Source organism: Camellia sinensis, chromosome 3 (genome assembly GCF_055761805.1).
Source record: "Camellia sinensis isolate YWXY chromosome 3, ASM5576180v1, whole genome shotgun sequence".
NCBI classification, from domain to species: domain Eukaryota; kingdom Viridiplantae; phylum Streptophyta; class Magnoliopsida; order Ericales; family Theaceae; genus Camellia; species Camellia sinensis.
In genome coordinates this window covers 188,845,756-188,864,410 of record NC_138963.1, presented here as the reverse complement: position 1 = coordinate 188,864,410, position 18,655 = coordinate 188,845,756, and the positions used below count along the sequence as shown (strand labels likewise).

At 35.3% G+C, this 18,655-nt stretch overlaps 2 protein-coding genes across 2 annotated transcripts; one reads left to right on the top strand and one right to left on the bottom strand.

Moving 5' to 3' along the window:
- On the top strand, positions 1-6,360 carry LOC114286003 (L-Aspartase-like family protein). The gene is made up of 7 exons (XM_028229089.2): positions 1-442; positions 1,191-1,454; positions 1,911-2,027; positions 2,271-2,419; positions 4,082-4,373; positions 4,676-4,840; positions 5,785-6,360. Exons 1-7 carry the CDS (start codon positions 104-106, stop codon positions 6,046-6,048), a joined length of 1,590 nt encoding a protein of 529 aa, XP_028084890.2. The 5' UTR covers positions 1-103; the 3' UTR covers positions 6,049-6,360.
- Positions 6,361-7,638: 1,278 nt separating this feature from the next.
- On the bottom strand, positions 7,639-18,546 carry LOC114286002 (P-loop containing nucleoside triphosphate hydrolases superfamily protein). The gene is made up of 28 exons (XM_028229088.2): positions 18,413-18,546; positions 17,945-18,093; positions 17,681-17,827; positions 17,279-17,431; positions 16,919-17,175; positions 15,669-15,847; positions 15,328-15,452; positions 14,380-14,416; positions 14,161-14,252; positions 13,963-14,079; positions 13,766-13,879; positions 13,580-13,663; positions 13,277-13,496; positions 12,981-13,081; positions 12,145-12,243; positions 11,948-12,061; positions 11,723-11,839; positions 11,556-11,636; positions 10,882-10,953; positions 10,716-10,800; positions 10,604-10,635; positions 10,342-10,427; positions 9,900-9,971; positions 9,551-9,778; positions 9,323-9,458; positions 9,121-9,219; positions 8,334-8,975; positions 7,639-8,248 (listed from the first exon to the last, which is right to left on the bottom strand). The coding sequence occupies exons 2-28, from the start codon at positions 18,062-18,064 to the stop codon at positions 7,922-7,924; spliced, it is 3,936 nt and encodes a 1,311-aa protein (XP_028084889.2). The 5' UTR covers positions 18,065-18,093; positions 18,413-18,546; the 3' UTR covers positions 7,639-7,921.
- Positions 18,547-18,655: the final 109 nt, after the last annotated feature.

Below are 18,655 nucleotides of genomic sequence, written 5' to 3'. Positions count from 1 at the left end.
ATAACCAAATCTCAAAACAAAAAAAAAAAAAAAAACCTAAACAAACACTCTGACGAAAAAAGCTGCGTACTACCTAACCACACTACTCTTCGCCGTTGCGTGAATGGAGTCACTCTCACTTCCTTCTTCTTCTTATTCTTCTTACTCTACTCTCTTCTCTTCACACCACACTCACTCTCTCACTAGACCTCATCGACTCTCTGTTTCTCTCACCGCCGACAAGACCACCATGAGAGGACCTCCCGCGATCTCGTGTGTCGCAGAGCGGTCGAGCCATCAGCCTCAGTCGCCGGAGAAGGAGACAAAGCTATGGGGCGGTCGGTTCGAAGAGAGTGTGACTGACGCCGTGGAGAGGTTCACGGAGTCGATTTCATTTGACAAGCAACTGTACAAGCACGATATCATGGGGAGTCGTGCTCATGCCTCCATGCTCGCTCATCAGGTCTGTTTTCGGGTTTTAGGGTTTGGTTGATGAGAAAGGGGATGAGGAAAATGAAATGGAATGGAATTTTTGGTTGGTTGATTGGAGGAATGTTGTTATGTTTTGGATTTGTGTAATGGTTGGTTAGTTTTGGTTGATGAAGAATAAGGGAGAAAAAGAGATACGAAAATTAAGAACATTGGATTTGGCGATGAATACAAGAAAATTTTGAGTTTTAGACCATCTCCAATTGTTCACCAATTTTTTCGTCTAATTTGATTCGTATAAAGTTTGATTTGATATGAATTACTCCAATCCTTCCATCAAATTTGATGAGTTCAAAAAAATGACTATCCTTGATTTGATGAAATGATTGAAGATGATTTTTGAGTACCTTTAATAAAATTTAAATTTGATAAAAGAAAAGACGAAGGATTGGAGATGCTTACAAGCTCCAGAAATGTAAATTCTTAGGGTTTGATCAGCTTTATTTCTCTTCATCTCATGCATTTCATCAGTAAACTGTCGATGAAATGTATTCAATCTTCTTCTTTTTTTCTTTTCTTTTTTTTTTCATTTCTTATTTCTTGGATTTGCATATGAAGAAAAGTTTGAGTTTTTGATATTTTGATTTCTTCACATATCCTACATCTTTCCTGAGTACAGACATTGGATTCCTTTGTTTTGGCGAAATGCATGCATGTTAGATTTGTACCCAAAAAGAAAAAGAAAATGCATTCTTGTTAGCTGATTTCTGTGTGTTCTGTAGGGATTAATGAGCTGCAGTGATAGAGATAGTATTCTACAAGGTCTAGATGAGATAGAGAGCCAAATTGAAGGAGGGAATTTTAAGTGGAGGACTGACAGAGAGGATGTGCACATGAACATTGAAGCTGCACTTACAGATTTGATTGGCGAACCGGCAAAGAAACTTCATACAGCTCGGAGTCGAAATGATCAAGTTTTGACTGATTTTCGCTTGTGGTGTCGCGATGCTATTGATGCAATTCTTTCACGCATTAAACACCTTCAGGTTGTATACTTGTTCTGTGCTGTTAATTTTCATATTTTGGAGAATTTACATGGGTCCCTTTTTGTAGAGAACAACTTTAATCCAAGAATTATTCAATTGATTCCTATTAGGTCCATCCAAGAGGTTCATCATCCTATACAGCATAAATGTTATTGAAATTCTGACAAAATCACTGGGATACAATATGACTGATATTGCAAGTGAAAGTTTTACCTTGTAAAAAACCCATCATAGTTGCTTTGTTGTCTCTCGCATATGCACAGACTATGAATTTACCATATATAAGCATTGTTACAGATTGGGGAAAAAGATAGAGAAAAAAGGATAGAGAAAAATTATGTGATGCCTTGGAGTAGAAATTATGGATCTGCCACATCTGTTCTATTATGATTAAAAGATAAGACCTAGTGTGTCTTTACCGCACTCACTAAGGATCTTATGCTGTGGAATCTGCAGGTTGCACTGGTGACCTTGGCTGAGAAAAATGAAGGCTTGATAGTTCCAGGTTATACGCATTTACAGAGGGCACAGCCTGTTCTACTGCAACATCTTCTCTTAGCATTTGTTGAGCAGGTTCAAAATCTTCTCTTAGCAACATGTTCTACTGCAGGTTCACTTGTTATTAACATCAATGGAAAAGATAAGATGATGTTTTCACCCCAAAAAAAGAAAAAAAAGAAGAGAAACGGAAAACCTTTGTTTTTCTGGTATTCAACTGGATTACATTCTCAATTTAAGTTGCTAAAGATGCTTTGCTCTTTGCTTCTTGCTTAGCCTCTGTAATATTAACTTTTGGCCAAAATGTTTGTTCCGTAGCTCGAACGTGATGCTGGTCGTTTACTGGATTGCAGAGTTAGGCTAAATTTCTGCCCTCTAGGTGCATGTGCATTGGCAGGAACTGGCCTTCCCATTGATAGGTTTATGACGTCTAAAGATTTGGGATTCACTGCTCCCATGAGTAACAGGTATGTGCTTAATCAATTTTAGCCAATTAACTTCCAATTAAAGTTTTACTGACTGGTGCACTATGGAATGTATAGACTCATCCATGGTTTGTGAGGAACCTGGTGCAGATTCTCAGTGTAATATTTCATACTGGTCATCCATATCCTTCTAGGATTCTTAAGCTCATCAGCTTCAACCTATGTATGGGCTTTGGGATGTCCTCAGTGGCCCCGAGGGCGTAGATGTTGCATAAAATGGACTATCAAAAAAGTAAGAGTCAATTATATGATGTAGTAACATCTATTTTAATGATAATATGTAGGGATGTAATCAGTTCATTATGGTTGGTATTTAGGTAAAAAATTACACCGAACCGATAATGTCGGTTTTATTATTTTGAACACCGATACAAACCGCTTCTCCCATCAAACCGTACAGTACCGAACCGAACCGATTGAAACGGTTCAGTTTGGTGCGGCTTAATCGGTTTAGGATTTTTCAAACTTGAGCCACTTTTAAATATAATCATTAATCTATATACAAATATTAAATTAGTTATTTGTCTACCATTTCAAACATATCCAATCCATCCATTTAATACATACTTTTCAATTCCTAAATTAACAAAAATAAAAACAAAAAAAAAATTAAAAATACTGAGGTTTCAAGAATAATGAGTTAGAGTTATAATTATATATAATAAGAGTTTACAAACTTAGGTTATAAAGATGATAAGATTAATTAATTAAGGTTAATAATTTATTATACCTATTAATATCATTATATTATTAGATTATCTATATATATATATTATAAATACAATATATGTTGAAACGGTCGATTTTGGTTTAGATCGGTACACAAGGTGGTTAAATTGATACTGAACCAAAAATCGAAAAAATTCAAATTTAAAAACCGCACAGACCGATTCTTATTAAAAAATAGACCAATTATAGCCGGTTTGGTCCGGTGGAATCGGTTTGATTAGTTTTTTCGGTTTTTCTTACATCCCTAATAACATGATTGCAATTTGATAGGGAAAAAGTTTAATATAAAAGTCAACTTTGATGAAATAAAGAGAGACTTTTCCTAGATGACATTGAACTAATCATTGCTGCGGTTCTGCATTTTAATTATTTTTTAAAATTTTCCAATCTTGAGAATAATTATAGTTTTTCATGACATAATATCATCAAGAAATACACTTACTTCTAAGAAGCATTGAAAACCTCCTACATGAACTCATGAAGTGTATTTCGATGTAGTTTGATAGATCATTTTAAAATTCTCTTTTGTTTATTTTCCTTCTTAAGTTATTGATATTGAACATTTAACTGAAATATTCACATACCTTTATATACATCCCCCAAGTTGTGGCAGTGAAGAACTTTCTGCAAAGCAAATACTTAACCAGAAACGTTCCCTTTTCTATCTGAGAGATTCATTTTGATGGACACCATCTCCGAAGGAAACTATTCATCGCTGACTTCTTTTATGCACAAGAGTTTTTATTACAGTCATCTTTGTCATTTAATTGTGTCCACATCAAGGCATAAATGAGCCCCAACGGTCAAAATGTAAAATTTATTTGTACTTGCTTGTTGTATTTATCTGCTGTTGTTCCGCCTAGTAGGTGTTATCTGGCTACCTCTAATATTTGGTGACATCATTATTTGGAATAGCATCGACGCAGTTTCAGATCGGGATTTTGTCTTGGAGTTTCTTTCGGCTAATTCCATCACGGCTATTCATCTTTCTCGGGTTGGCGAAGAATGGGTATTGTGGGCGTCAGAGGAATTTGGATTTCTAACTCCTAGTGATAGAGTTTCAACCGGAAGTAGTATAATGCCTCAGAAGAAAAACCCAGATCCAATGGAACTTGTTCGTGGGAAGTCTGCTAGAGTTGTTGGAGACTTGGTTTCTCTTCTTGTTCTGTGCAAGGGACTTCCTCTCGCTTACAATCGCGATTTACAGGTAGGATAATTTTATATAAGGACAAGTGGAACAGCCAGTAGTGCTCATTCTGAACAGTGCTGTAGTTTTTTTTTCCCAGATTATAAACACTTAATATATCTTTGCTTCACCTGTTGCTCATGAATTTTTTTATAAAAACTTTTCCTTTGTGATTAATGTCACCCTAGTAGCTTGTTTAGTGCTACCACACATTTGCTCACCACGTCTGAAATATTTGATTTGCTTTTTTTTTTTTCCCTTTCCTTTTTCACAATGTCTTTTTTTTCTTTTAAAGATATTCCTATATGAGTTTCTTCAAGCAGGAAGACAAGGAACCTGTATTTGACAGTGTCAAAACAGTCATAGGAATGCTGGAAGTGTCAGCAGAGTTCGCACAGAACATTACCTTTAATCGGGAGAGAATAAAGAAGGCTTTACCAGCTGGTCATCTCGATGCCACTACACTCGCAGATTATCTGGTGAAAAAGGCAAGTCATGCCCCTAACTCGCTCATCATTTTTATACTTGCAGAACATTACCTTCTCATTTTTCTTTCCCTCCCTAAGTATATACATCAGGATGGGTTGATTATGACTGTTAAGTTTAAGCTATCCCAAATAACAATGGAACATTCGGATACCCTATAAATTGAAATGATTTTATCCCTAGTTTCAACAATCTTTCTCATCATTCAATTTGATTTGTTGCAAAACTAATTGTACAAGATTAGGACGCTTTTTTTTCCCTAAAATCCTTGAGAACATAAATTCAAATATACATCAGGCAAATAAAATCATTCAGATGATATGGAAATTGAAAGACACTTGGATATTTTTTTACAAAGCAGGAACATTTTTGACACGTGTCAAACACAGAAGCGAACACATGATGGTATTTGGATATCAACATTGATAAGACCCCCTCCAATCACCCCCCCCCCCAACACACACACGTGGCGGGTGGTGATTGGAGGAGAAAGAAAAAAAAAAAAAAAAAAACTGGCCGATGGGAGGGAAAGGGGGTTTGAAACATTTTTCTTTGGATATTTCAAAAGGTGAGGAGGCTGAAGTGCTCTGCATGCATACCACATGTAAATAAAATGGATTTTAGCCATTAGTTAATTACTTGTCTGACAGTGTGTATATATATGTATAGCTTAATATGTAATTAAATTAGAAATTAGGTTAAAAATTAGATTAAAAGATTAAGAGAATTCAGGTTTAAAACTTTTCTTCACGGAGCTAGAAGTGCAGCTGCTATGACTTTCAGAAGTAGTTTCTTGATGTATATTGTTTCCACACATTTGAAATAAATTCAGGAGCATCTTCTAAATGATCTCCGCCAACTATGCCCTTCACCAACTCGTCCTATTTGTTTGCTTTTTCTGACTTTATGACAAAGGAGTTTAAGGTGTTCGTTGTATTTTCTGCAGGGAATTCCTTTCAGAACCTCTCATGATATAGTCGGAAGGTCCGTTGCATTATGTGTATCTAAAAACTGCCAGCTGCAGGATCTCAGTCTTGAGGAGTTGAGAAGTATTAATCCGGTGTTCGACAAGGATGTATATGGGTTTCTTGGAGTAGAAAATGCTATCAAGAAATTCTGCTCGTATGGTTCCACAGGTGCAGAACAAGTTGCTAGTCAACTCGAGTACTGGATTAATAAGCTTGACCTCAACAGAGGGAATGACCAGTAATGAATGGTGCGATGGAGGGTTTTTGAGACAAGTGTGTGCTATAGTTGAAGATTTGGTTCGTGAAAAAATGGAAATATATAGCAAAAGAATCCGATCTTCACCTTTTAAAAAATAAAGTTTTTCGGTCACAATTGACATCTTTACTATGCAATTGTTGTTGTATGGAAGAGCTCGAGACATTCATGAATTAGTGACTCTCTCTCTCTCTCTCCCTGGATGTTTTTGTTTTTTGGTTTTGACCCTTTTTGATTTTTGGTTGGAAGCATTGGTATATGCAATGAAATAAAGAATTATTTTCGACATTATTATTCATATTTTGTCTTAAACAACTTCGTGTTTGGATTTCTGAGGACACTGTTTTGTATGTTGCCCCTTTCTTCTTACAGATTTTCGAATCTGTTAGATTTTCTTTCGCCTCAGTGCTTCTTTTCGTTGAAGTAGTGCTATTTCGGGTTTCATTCTTTCTTGAAAAGTAGCTTCTCCTAAATGATGCTATTGTATTTCATCATTGTATGCTTTTACACCAGAAATTGATGTGAACGTTAGTGGATTCAGAATTAACATGTGTTTCTCATTAAAAAAAAATTAAATTAAAAATTAAAGACACTAGATAGGATTGTTTTAATGTATTTTAAGGACTTTTGACTTTGATTGATGACTTGAAGATATACAACTAAGGAAATAGACTTACATAATGCAAGAATGCATATAAAGAGGATTGTCAAGTATCATCGGATCATAGTTCAAAAAAAAAAAGAACGATATGTTCGAACAAAAAAGTATCATTGGACAAATTTAATAATCACTTCTTTCACTTTTACATGGATTTGCACTACAAAAATAGTGGACTGAATTATTTCTGTATGTCTTCATTACAAAGGAAATTGGAAAAGATGAAAAGATGTAAATAAAGCCGAATCACTAACTACCTAGAGTAATTTCTTGTCCCATTTAACTATTTTAATTACTAACTGTCGATTTAATTGATTCACGCATAATGTGTGCCGACACTTCTAGTTATTATAACATTAAGCGCTTCTGTTTTTGAAGAAAATTGTATTCAAAACAGTCAAGTACACTAACAATTAAGAGAAAAGTAAAAGAGAAAGAAAAGAAAACAACCGACAAGGTTAAGGAATGCACTTGGCAAAGAATGATAATTTCTCACTTATGCGAGGAAAAAAGAAATTTATTATGTTTTTCACCGTTATATTTGGATGAATAAAAAAGAAAATATGATTTATTACCTATTTTATTTGAATAGAATAAGTAAGAAAAAGAAAAAGAAAGTAATTTATTCATTTTATTAAAATAATCTTCTATATTAATAAGCTAGGCTTTTCGGAAGAGTAGTTTTGATTATTTTAAACAAATTTCATTAAACACAATCCTTGTCTCACCAAATCTCACCATTTTTGGTGAAAAACAAAACACAAGTTTGGTGAGAAATTTCTCACTATTTCTCACATTATTTATCCATCCACACAAGTGAAAGATTTTCAATTCTCACCATTTCTTTTATTTGCTTTTCTTTTCTGATCAAACCCCTCAATCAGTCCAAACAGTGTAAATATGAAAGAAACTTGAATCTGAGTACACAAAAACAACAATGGCTGTATAGCAAACAGCAATAGAACAAACTGCTTAATACAGTAGCTGTTCAACTAACTTACATGAATGGTACTGCTGAGCATAATAATGCTGTTCAACTAAATCACATCAATTTTACAGTCTGCTACAGCAATCAGATAAAGTCGATCAATGGAGGATCGATCCAATCCTCAAACATCACATTACTGTTGCTTCTGTTAGATGTAAATCAACCCAAATTTCAGGGTAAATCTGGATTTGTTTTCATATTGTTGAGTGTTTTTCAAAGGCCACCTCGGTTCTCTTTCTCATTTCTAGTTCTTTGAGGCTGCTGCAATGGAGGTGGAGCGCCACCTTCCTTATTTACAACAGAAGAAGCATCCAACTGTTCAGAATTCCTCTCTCTCAATAGGTTGCTGCTATTTGATGCTGCTGCAGATCGCATAGCCCGAGGCAACTGTGAAGGAATTTCCACCCCAATGGTGCTGCTTTCTGGTTTCTTCTGGACTTCATTGCTCTCTAGCTGAGAAGTTGGGGCTACAGGAACAAGCTGAATCATTGATTTCTTCCATTTCTTCCTCTGACTAGGTTTCGGCGCATTGGATTTAACCTATCAGAGGCATTTAAATCATTAGTCAGCTCAATATATATCTTCTTTTTTTCTTTTTTCAAGAAAATGCAAGAAAAAATTGTACCAAGGTATTCCCGATGTCAGATAAAGCCTTCCTTCCAGGCGGCACATTTTCATCGTTTGTTTCGGCAGGTTTTTCAGTTAATGCACTCTGAAGTAGCATTGCACCCTGAGAAGCAAGACTTTGACTCTTCTCTGTTTCATCATTATCTCCTTCATCAGCCGGTTCTGATTTCGGCAAGTGATCAACGGTCTTGATTTGAGAAGACCCTTCTCTGTTGCTGCATTTGTTGGATGAACAATTGCATGAAATCCCACAACTACCCCCTCCAGCTCGACATTCGCATCTCATTGTCTTGCACAGAGAACCTCTACTACACGTGCAACAGACTCCTGATGCAGTTTTCTGGTTCCCAGCGATTGTTCCATCACCGGAAGACTCTATTTTTAGACTTTCAGAGTCACTGATATCTGTTAGATGTGACGGGTTTCCCAAACGGCCTTTATTATTTTTAGAGTTCCTTCTCTTAACTTGCTGTCTTCCGGAAGCTTCCCACTCTGTGTCATCTTCGATGTCAGATTGAGCCCATTCATCATCAGCTGCATCGAGATCTGAATGATCTGATTCAGATATTTCCATGTCCTCCAATATCTGAATGTTACTATTATCCTTCCCGTTGTTGAAAACCATGGAGCTCCGCAATCCCTATGATCAAATGACAACCAAATATTTATCAACGAAAATCCATCAATAAAAAATAAAAAAATAAAATAAAAATAAAAAACTGAAAATTGCAGCGACTCTTAAGGTTTTGTGGTTGCATTTGTATGTGCACAAGTGGTAAAAATACCTTGGGCCGCAAGTCATACACATGCCCTTCCCCATAATTTTGGATAGAAGTACCAGATTTTGTTGTATTGTCCGCTGAGTGTTTCTTCATACTTAATTTCTGTCACAAAAAATTAAATGAGAATTTATTTACCATAAATTAGAAAAGGATACTATTTATTACAAAACAATGAAATTAAAGCATGAGACACAAGTGCACTAACCAGCATCTTTTCTTGACGAATAAGTGCACCTTTTTGCATTTCGATTTGTCTAACCAAGCTGACAATCTTCTCCTTCAGTTCTCTTATTTCTGAATCCTTCTCTCGACAGTCAACTTCTTTATCCCATAACTGACACCTTTAAAGAGCAAGGAATAGAGTTCAGTGACAGAAAACTAAAGACATGTTATGTACTTTAAGGGTTGCATTTGCCATCTAAGATGATATTACCTGGAGGAGGATGCTAAGTTAAATAGATAATTCATTAGATTTTTTGCTTCAGCGAGAGACCGAACTTGGTTCCAACGTCCTCTGCCGCTAAAAGCCCTTTCACGCTCTTCTGCTTCAGACAAGTGTGATGCCATAGAAACAAGGGTACTCGATGAAGTGGCAAGCATGTTCTCGAGTGCAAAAATTCTTGAATTTCTTGCACCAGGAGACATTGTTTGGGGGCAACCACTGCAATATACAAATTGAGACAAGGCGTTTAAGCAACAATCTCCATACAACAATGTTGAGGTGGTAAAAAACATGACCTGGAAAACATAAATAAAGTAAAATGGTTTAAAATGTTTCTGACCTTAAATTTATTTGCTTCAACTTTTGTGCTTCTTCCTTCAGCTCTGCCACTTCCTTGGCCATTTTAGACCTCCTAGAAACCCAAAGCAAATTACATCAATCAATTTGAATAGCAAAAACACTAATATGAGCCTTTGATTCTGCCCATGTCCCAACTGGGACTCGAACAGATCTCGAAAGTGTTTTGGAAATCAGTTTTGTATGAATCTCATCATCATTATAAAGCAGAAAAAAAATGTTACCACTAAGTGTTAGATTAAAACAATACAAATATGAGGATGACTAAACAAGCCAAAAACAAATGCACCTGAATTATCTAGAACTCTGAAACTAAACCCAAGTTGATTCAAACCAAGGACTGAAGCTTCAGTATATTTGTAATGCTCAACAACTGAAAATTATATATTTGATTCTTCAATAAAAGAATAAATAATGTAACTTACTCTTCTATTTGCCGCTCATATTCTGAACGTACTTCATGCACCCGCACGGTGACTTCAAGTTCATGCTCAATTGCCTGCATCAATGCCTTCTCAACAGAAAGGTCATAATTAGGACCAAATAATGACAATCTACAAGCAACTTCCACCTCAAACCTCATCAAAAGCACACCGAAATCACATGTTATAAAATGTGCATCATAATACACTCATCAACATATACAGGCACACACAGAATTGAACCTTGTGGCTTAGTATAGATTACCTGAATTCCAGGACCATTGCCATTTCCAGCATCTGAGTAAAGGACAAAAGATGTCAACAAATTACAGATAGACAGAACAAACAAGAACAGCGAGAATCAGAAATATCCTCACCACGTGATGAAACTTTTCGAGCTTCTAACAGCTCTTTTAGTCGTTTTGTAGCCATAGCAGCTTCTTCTGTCTTTCGTTGCAAAACCTGAAACAAAAAGGAGAGATTTGGAAGGATAATCTTTTTACACTACGAAGAATATAGAATCTTAGCCTAATGTGAAGTTACCATCTTTTGCCTCTGGTTCAAAGCTAGTAGCTTGTGCATTTCATACTCATTCCTTCTTCCCTCTTTCTTAAGCTGTTTGATAAATGAAATGCATTTCAAAGGAAGTTAGTACGGGAACAAAAACATAAATTGATATAAAACAAGCAGCACAAATACCAAAAACAAACCAGTAACTCCAAAAAATAAATAAATTAATAAATAAAATTTATGCAGGGAAAAAGGCCAGGAGATCTTTGAAGAGATATATCTCCAAGCCATCAAAGAAAATCTTATCAAAGCACCCAATAATTTTTTCAACTTTCACTATAGTACTCAAACAATTTTACATGTTAGTTATGCAAAGACATTTTTTATATTACACAATATGTCTTGGTATTCGCAAAATCCACGGAGGATTTACAGTCTCTTATGCAAATTATTTTACGCCACATACAGGTCACCTGAAGCACAGAACATGGCAAATCTTGATATATCCACATGCCCAAATTGATCATCCCACTGTGCTTCTGAAGTACTATTGACTTCCCACAATTAATTCATGAAATGTGCAAGGTGTAAATATAAATATGCATTTGGCTAATTATTTAGTAGGCATACTTTAAGAACATTATTCCGAAAAGTATTATATTAAACCAGAGTGATAACATGGGGAACACTCAAAATAACAAATATACCTGAAGAACTTCTTTTTCCCGTGATGCTTTCCACAATCTAAATTGCTCAGATTCTTGCTTTATTTTTTGTTGTAGTTGAACCTAGAAAATGCACGATTGCATTAACAGTGAGAGCATACACAAAATGCTTCCATGTACACAGGTCTCGGATACCATGAAATGGTTACCTTTTGGGTCTTTATTCTATGAATCTCATCCTGCAGTCGTTTTGCTGCCTCATCACTTTTCTGTTTCTGTCTCAGGAGTTGAGCTTGAGCATCTTGTTTCTTCTTCAACTCTGCAACCTGCAAAGGAAAATTTGTTATAAAGCAAGTAATAGTGATAAGATGAGCAAACAAAATATAGATTCACAAGTAATCAAAGATACAATGAGCCAACAAAATGGAGTTCACCTGTGCTTCAAGGACATTCAACTTATGAAGATAATCCTCCTTCAGCTTTTGAGTATTTTCGTCAGAACCAGATGAAATATTTTGAAGATTGTGCCTCAGTTGTTCAATCTCTTTCTGCCAATTGACTAGAGTAATGAGAAAACTACTGAAGAACAATGACGTCCATCGAGCATAGTCACTATTATTTGAAAGCTAACCTGCAGAGTCCTCTTCTCATGTTCCAATTCGTGAACTTTCTTCTCATAATGTTGCTTAAGAACTGAGGTATCAGTACTTGCAAATCGCTTCATTTCAGCCTTCACAAAAGAAAGGGGTTACTGAGCAAACAAAAGGGACCGCAGCATGAAGAAGAAAAAAGGAAGTAACACCCTAGTAGATTAACAAATAGTGATTACAATTTACAACCCCAAAGCATCATATTAAAAGTCTTTCTGTCTTCATCAAGCTTAATGTGTAAAGAGTACGATAGGACCGCAGGCGAAGTCATGGCTCAATTATGGCATTGCTTTTATAAGAAGATATCATTCATGTTCTATATTTATTTCCACATCACCTGGTATCAGGTGAATGGCCTTCACCATTCTACAAGATTTCTAATTTGTCCCCCAAAGCAACAAAGATAGACAAGAAAACAAGCAAAATACCCCATCCGGATTTCGCATATTTCGCATTCCTAAACTAATCTCGCCTCTTTTGGTTTCCACCACCACATCTAGCAGGAAGGACAATTAAAGTGCCTTAACACAATAAAAATAATACATATATGAACCAAGCAATCAAGATAGGTTCATAGTTAGGTTAATAAGGATGAATAATTTGGCCCTCTCTGCATATATATATACACACACAGGCATATATATTATATTCATCGGTCATATCTTGTAAAGAGGACCAACATTCTTCTAAAAAACACGGAACCAGCTGCAGCAGATTAAGATCTCCATCATGCAATAGATTAAGTAATAGGCTCCACGATCGGAAGCTACCAAGATATGCAAGCGGCTAATAAATTTCTTCATGAACAAGGGCTTACCTCCTTTTGTTCAAGCTTTTTGTCCAATTCTTTGAGCTCCCTATCTAATGTTTCTTGAAGAGAAGAATGTTCTAGCTCTTTCACCTCGTCTTCAACCTCACCTACACATGTCCCATCAGGCATAAAATCTTTAACCAGAAAGCATTCAACAGACTCAATTGCCTTAATACAATATAAGCACCAAGATGGAACATTTCAGTTCTAATCCTGGGCCAGAATCCAACAACAAAGGGCATTAAGAATTGGCCATGACAAAGAGCGATGTATGCATTGTAAAACAAATTATTGTAGCTTACCATTTATGTTGACATCTTTTATATCAGATCCAGATGAAAGCTCGTGAATACTTGTGGAATATGAATTTTTTGAGTGAAGCCCATTATCATCCAACTCAAGACAATCAACAACAAATACACTATGTTTTGATTCTTTTGAACTATTTAAATTTTGCAAGCGCAACAGTTGTCCTTCTAGTTCTTGAATTTTTGACACGTAAGTCTTCACCAAATCAAAATCCTGAAGGGGAAAAAAACATTTTAGCTCTCAGGATACTGCAATAATATATATCGTGATTCCAATCACAAAAAACTCACTCATACCTGATCTGAATTAGAGTCAATCTCATCCCAAGATTTACCATTTCGAGCTGATTCAATTTTCATAACCAATTTATCTTTTTCAACCTGTAATATTTATTCCACACATACATCTGATAATAAGTATTTAAAAGTGCAAAAATATTAAGAAGTTAGTCAAATAGTGTATAACTACTAAATGAAACAAACCTGAGCATCTAGAGCGCGTTGTGTGAGATGTTCACAAGCAATTCGACGTTCTTGAAGTTCCACCCGTAGCTCTGCATTGCTTGCTTCAAGCAAAGAGATCTTGTGCTTGAGAATCTGGAAAATAGAAAGAAAAATTTACATTCAAAGCCCACAAACCAAGGAGCACATTCTGAAAAAGTGAAAATTCTGTGCTATACCTCAAGTTCCTCAAATGAAGCACCCGAGTCTCCACGAAAGAAAAGAAGCTCAGCCTGCAATTGTTCAATTTGACTTCGCATTCTTTGCATTTGAGCTGCCATTGGGTCACGGTTGATCTAAAAACAGAAACAAAATTAGACATAGCTAAAAGCATAGCACACAAAAATAGTAAAATAGTGTTAGATAAGAAAACTAACAATCGCTTTGTTTTGAATGTTGCGAGCACGATTTGCATACTTCAAAGTGTTTAGGGTCTCCTCTGCATTTGTGTCTGCTGGACTTACACAAGCTACATTTGTAAACAGGGAAAAAGAAAAAGGACACTGGGGCATTAGAAAGCAAAAGTATAAGATATCTTAGGTAATTTAAGTTCATTACTAACTAAAACATAAACACAAAATATATGATAAGTGTACCTATCATAACTGTTTTGCTGTTTCCTCCAAGGGAATCCTAGAATATCACATGCCAGATTAGTCACACATATTTTCATTACTTGAATGAAGTAAAGCAGCAATCAAATGAACAATAACTTTGCTCAACAGCCAAAAATGAACTAGAGACTATCTGGGATCAATTTGCAAGGCATGTCTAATGAAAGCATATAAGAAAAACCATATAATCAAATTTAAATTTTCACATTACGGTCTCCAACCATAATTAGGGATACAAGAAGAAGAATGACAATAAAGTATGTTTCTCCAAACTAAATTTGCTTTGATAATAAAGTACATTTCTCCAGTCTAAATTTGCTTCTGCTCTTACTTCCAACTTCCTTAGATGTTAATGCCCTTGACAAATACAAACACTAGCTTTTATCCTAATAATATGATACAACCATGCATTTGTCATTTGCATTTTTTTGTGCTTAAAATGAAATAACTTTGATTACTATGTATAAAATTGTAGGAAGTGTGCATTATATTACTGATACACTTCAAATGATATTGCAAAAATCTTGGGATCTATGCATTAAATTATTGGTAACAATTTAAATGAGGAAAAGAAACAAACTCATTTGATCTATTATTGGTAACGTTTCAATAATAAATGAGGAAAAGGAACAAACTAATTTATACTTTTACCATTGTGAAAAGTTAGAGCTCACTACAAGCCAAGTACAAATCAGATTTACATTGTCCCCATTATGTTTCTTTCCTATATACTACTTCAACGTCAGCATGCTAAAGACATTCTCATTGTCAATTCTGGAAGTATTGAAGTGGTAATTCTGATTCATCAGTTTAATATTGTTGAGCAGGTAATTCAAAACCATAGACAAGATCAATAAAATTCAAAAAATGACAATTTTGTAGAATAGTTTCTCTAGATGTATAGACATAAAAGGAAAATTGATTACTTGCCTGTAAGAGGCGTGTTAACTTGCTATCACGATATGGAACATGGCCTCCTTCTTTTCGCTTCTTCTCATCTCCCAATGCACTAATCACGTTACCAAGGGCCAGCAGTCCCTTATTGATATGAATACCTTGTCCATGTAAACCAAAAAATAAAACTTCCTAAGTTATCCAATTCAAAAAAACAAGAACAAAATTAATTAAATGCTTTTTATCAAATTTTGCAGCCAAAACAACAGATTTGAAGTTGTCTATCTTGCTACCAACACATCCCTAATTTAAGCCTGTTGTACCAAATTTGATTACCTAATCTAATAGAAGTTTCAAAAATCACAAATTTCGACTACCTTCACGGAAACGCATCCCATCTGCTCCTGTTCGCTTCGCCCGTTCAGAACCAGCAAGGTCCACTAAATGCAGTTTTGCAGACAGAATATCATCACCACCATCATCTTGAGTAGCCCCAGTTGGACAAGAAGTATTTTTCTTTTGTTCCATTGATATTGTAAATATAGCATGTGAGCGACTGAAACATTATGCAAATGTAGGTGAAAACTTGCGCAAACTAATACCATCTCAAGAAGACAAATCCTACAGATAAAAGTATGTGTTCTTTCGTTGGAATTCAAACGCAAAAGGAAACACATTATCTAAAGAAACATAGAAAGAATATGTAAAAGTATAAGCAAAAATAATAGTAAAGACAAACTGATATTTGAAGATGTTAATTTTTGCATACGTTTCCAAGAATGAGCAAAAAGCAAGAAGGTTCTTTTGGTATCAATATTGAAGGTTTTGACAAAATAAGATCCACGCAAAAAAATATCTAATCTAACGTAATCTTTCGAATTAAATTGTATTCTGTTAAAATTGTATCTTGTTGGTTATTACTTACCAAACATCAAACAATCTGAAATATCACTTCATATTTTATTATTTTTGTAAATATGTAAAAATCCTATGTGATGTAAGTTTATCCTTTTGACAAAAAGCAAGTCAACAAGGCTCAACATTCTTTAGTGCTTCAGGCAAGTGCAATCACCTCATGTTACAGCAACATTAAGTACTAATACATTACGGATTATTTGTTTTCATTACTTCTCGAGTCTCCACGACACATACAAGTTTTTCATTTAGAGTAATTAAAAAACCAAAAAAAAGGGAAGTAGTCAGTTCAATCTGTCAAATAGAAAAATGAACAATATAAAATAAGCTGAATCCTAATCAGAAAAGTATATACTAATTTTACAGCCAATGCTTGATTAACCAGTTCAATATGAAACATTGCTATAAGCAATTGTGTCAAATGGGAAAAAAAAAGAAATATGAGAGAGAAGATTAATTGTATTTAATATTGGTGCTATTAAAAAAAAGGCACTAGCAAAATAACCCTATAAGCCAACAATTTTTTCAAACGATATAAATGCAGCACATGACCAAAAAGATGCTTTCTTTCTATGCTAAACATGTGTACATGAGAACTAAATGAACTGAAAAATGACACGGAACAATAACAGATACACCACAAAATAACTAAAGAATAGAGCTACATTTGCATCCAACCAGTTGTGATATGTACATTCTACAAACTACATACCTTGATTGGCTATTCATGTTAGTGCTCCCAGTAGCACGAGCTAATGAACCACGCAATAGAAATGAAGCCATTTCTTCTTTTGTCCTGACCTCTGCCTCCGTCACACCAGCAAGTGTTATTCCCCCATTTGTAGTTTCTCTGATTTGGATAGGAACTCTTGCAGGTCCACCAGCAGGCTTTGCTAGAGACACCCCATCTCCTCGGGAAAGAGCCGGTGGGCTTTGATCCAGTAGATCAAATACCTCTTCCTTAAATATCTGCAATAGCACAAATTCATTGGGAAGCAAGTCAACATCCTTATCAGAAGGAATGAACAAAACAGTATAATAAAATCAAACAGAATGTAGTTTGCATAGATACCTCAATAAAAGATACTCTAATTAGAAATTCAGTTGAGTCCTTAGTTGCCTCTACTCTGGAGAATATAGTTTCCATCACTTTAGGAATAATTCCACCATTACGTTCTTCTCCATTGTAGTTTGTCCCCATTGTGTATGTTTTTCCCGATCCAGTCTTACATAACCACATAAAACTTAGTGAGCTCATACTTTATTTAGCAAAAAAACCCAACTCACAATATAAACAAATAATGAATCAGAAAAGACAATGTTTGTGAAGCCAAAATTTGGGGAATGCAATTTCCACCACCTGACTCACTTCATCCAACCAAATTATGGAGTTAATATTCTTGGATTTAATTGAATCATACAAAAACAAGCCAGTAATTATGTCTCCATAACAAAATAGCATTTGGGTGTAAACCTGGCCATATGCTAGCACAGTGCCATTATAACCATGAAAAAGGGCATCGACAATGGGAGCAACGCTTTCATCAAAAATCCGATAACACGGGTATCCAGTGCTGCCGAAGACATAGTCGAATGTAAATACATGTGATCCAATTTGAACCTGTTTGTGCACTCAGTCAAAAACCCAAAAAATCAAAATCTAAACTTGTAATATCATAAAATTTAAACAACTCATTGGTGAGACATTTATGAGGTTAAGAAGATTGCAATACCACACCTGTGGTTCTCCGGGAACAACGGCAATGCAGTCTGTGCAGCCAACCAGAAGCTCTGAGGTCACCAGAGGTCTGATGTTAACTGCCACTCTCACGCAATCCTTGGTCTCGGAATTATCCATATCCTCAAAACAAATCGCAACACAAAACCCTAATTTAATTGAAACAAAAAAAAATACAAATCAGCAAAATTAAGGTGCAAATCACTAGATTCTGCAAAGTTAGGTTTGAATTTAATCAACAACTACTATTTCTGTGTTAGGGTTCAATACACCATTTTGCTCGTTAAATCAAACCAAAAAACAAAAAACATAAACAAGTTATCAGATACGTAAACTTAACAATATCAATCAACATAAATCTAAATATCTATGTATATTCATGTTGTGATCGATCTGAGGAAAACGAATTATATATATATATATATATACATATTAGAGATTGAATGAGAGAATGTGATTTGAAATTACCTGTGGGGATGCGAGAGGAACGGTAGAGAGAGAAAGATAGGGCTGTGTGTTTTCGAAACGAAAGGAGAGAGAGGGGTGTGATACCAACGATCTAAAATTTAATTGAAGTGAAGGCGCTCAGGTCCAAATTCAAATAACGGAGGAGTGTCACGTGCGAAGCGAATGGTGTTAGAGCTCCCGTGCTTGTCACGTGCATTGACAGCTGCTCCACTGATTTATTATTTAGCAAATAATGCAAGCCCA